Source organism: Propithecus coquereli, unplaced genomic scaffold (assembly GCF_000956105.1).
Source record: "Propithecus coquereli isolate 6110/MARCELLA unplaced genomic scaffold, Pcoq_1.0 Scaffold584, whole genome shotgun sequence".
NCBI classification, from domain to species: domain Eukaryota; kingdom Metazoa; phylum Chordata; class Mammalia; order Primates; family Indriidae; genus Propithecus; species Propithecus coquereli.
The window spans coordinates 294,362-295,906 of NW_012151774.1; the positions used below are offsets into that span (position 1 = coordinate 294,362).

At 49.9% G+C, this 1,545-nt stretch overlaps 1 protein-coding gene across 1 annotated transcript in view; it reads left to right on the forward strand.

Annotated features, from left to right (window-relative positions):
• The window catches only part of SLC41A3 (solute carrier family 41, member 3), a 10,754-nt gene extending 9,855 nt beyond the window's left edge, over nt 1-899 (forward strand). The window contains exons 6-7 of the mRNA XM_012658381.1: nt 525-722; nt 883-899. Of these exons, the coding sequence (XP_012513835.1) occupies nt 525-722; nt 883-899 (215 nt within the window). The remainder of the gene's footprint in view (nt 1-524; nt 723-882) is intronic.
• Nucleotides 900-1,545: the final 646 nt, after the last annotated feature.

A 1,545-nucleotide genomic window follows, 5' to 3' on the forward strand; every position in this document is an offset into this window, starting at 1 on the left:
GCATCCGTGAACGTGGGAGTCTGCACTGACCGTCGGGGGCCCCAGGGGGACTCACGTGGCACCAACCTTGACATCGTGCAGCAGAAAATGTCTTTCCGTAAAAGCCCTCTGGCCACCCAGCATGAGAGGTGTCCGGGGCGCTTCTCCTGGGACATACCTGCTTTGTCGCCCTGTGATCATCTCTCTCCTCCCCTCTCCTCCCCTCTGTTTTCTTTCCTCTCCTTCCCACCTCGAGGTGAAAAAAAAATCCCTTTCATTTTCTCAGATGGGCCAGTCCGAAGCCTACTTCCTGTCCCTCCCTGCGACCTGCGGTCAGCTCCTACCAGAGGGGCTGACCATGCAGTTGGTGGAGCCGTCCGCCTGTTCTCTCCCTTCCCTTGCCCCAGCTTCCTTCCCGAATTCCCTCCCTCGCCCCCTTCCTCAAGCTGAATCAACCAACGGCGGCTTCCTGGAGGAAGCGAACTTAAGGGATATAACTCAGAGACTGTCGCGGAGAAGGGGAAACCAGATCCTTTTTTCCTCAGGTGTCGGTGGCAATCTGGTGGCCATTCAGACCAGCCGCATCTCCACCTACCTGCACCTAGGGAGCACCCCTGGGGTCCTGCCGTTCCGGATGAAAAAACTCTGGCCTAACCCTTGTTCCACTTTCTGCACATCAGGTGAGTCTGCTGTCTTCAGACCAGTAGAAATCGGTGTCGTTGGAACGTGGCAGTGGATGCCGGGTGCCTCAGCACACATCACCTGCCGGGCCCGGCTCCTCTTGCCGGAGACCTGCCTCTCATTCATTCATTCACGCAGATAATAATATTTATTGAATATCCGCCAGGCACTGGGTGTCACGTTGCAATGGGGAATCGGAGGCGGCTGATTTCTTGCCCTCAGAACAGACGAGCGCGTAGTTACACCTCATGTGTGTTCCAAGCCGCCTTCTTTAGATCTTAGCAATAGAAGTTGGATTATGGTATGTAGTGGTGTGGATTTCCTAGGGTTTATGCTATTTGGGGTTTGCTAAGCTCCTTGAATACATAGATTTATGTCTTTTGCCAAATGTAGGGAATTTTAAGCCATTATTCATTGTTTGAATTCTCTCTCAGATCTCTTTCTCCTTTCCTTCTGATACTCTAACGACATGACTGTTGGACCTGTCGTTACAGTCGCGCAAGCCCCTGAGGTGCTGTTTAATCTTTTTTTCAGTCTTTTATTCTCTTTTTTCAGATTGGCTAATTTCTATCATCTTTCCTTCAAGTGGACTGATTCTTTCCTCTTCCCTTTCCATTCTGCTGTGCAGCCTGCTGAGCTGTTTGGGTTTTGTTGTTGTTGTTATTGTATTTGTTTGGTTTTAAAATTTCCACTCGGTTCTGCCTTCATCTTCTATTTTCTGAGACTTTCTATTTCTTTCATTGTTTTCAAGACTTTGTCATTGCTTGTGGAAGCATTTTTTTTTTTTTTTTGAGATAGAGTCTCACTGTGTCGCCCAGGCTAGAGTGCTGTGGCGTCAGCCTAGCTCACAGCAACCTCCAACTCCTGGGCTCAAGCGATCCTCCT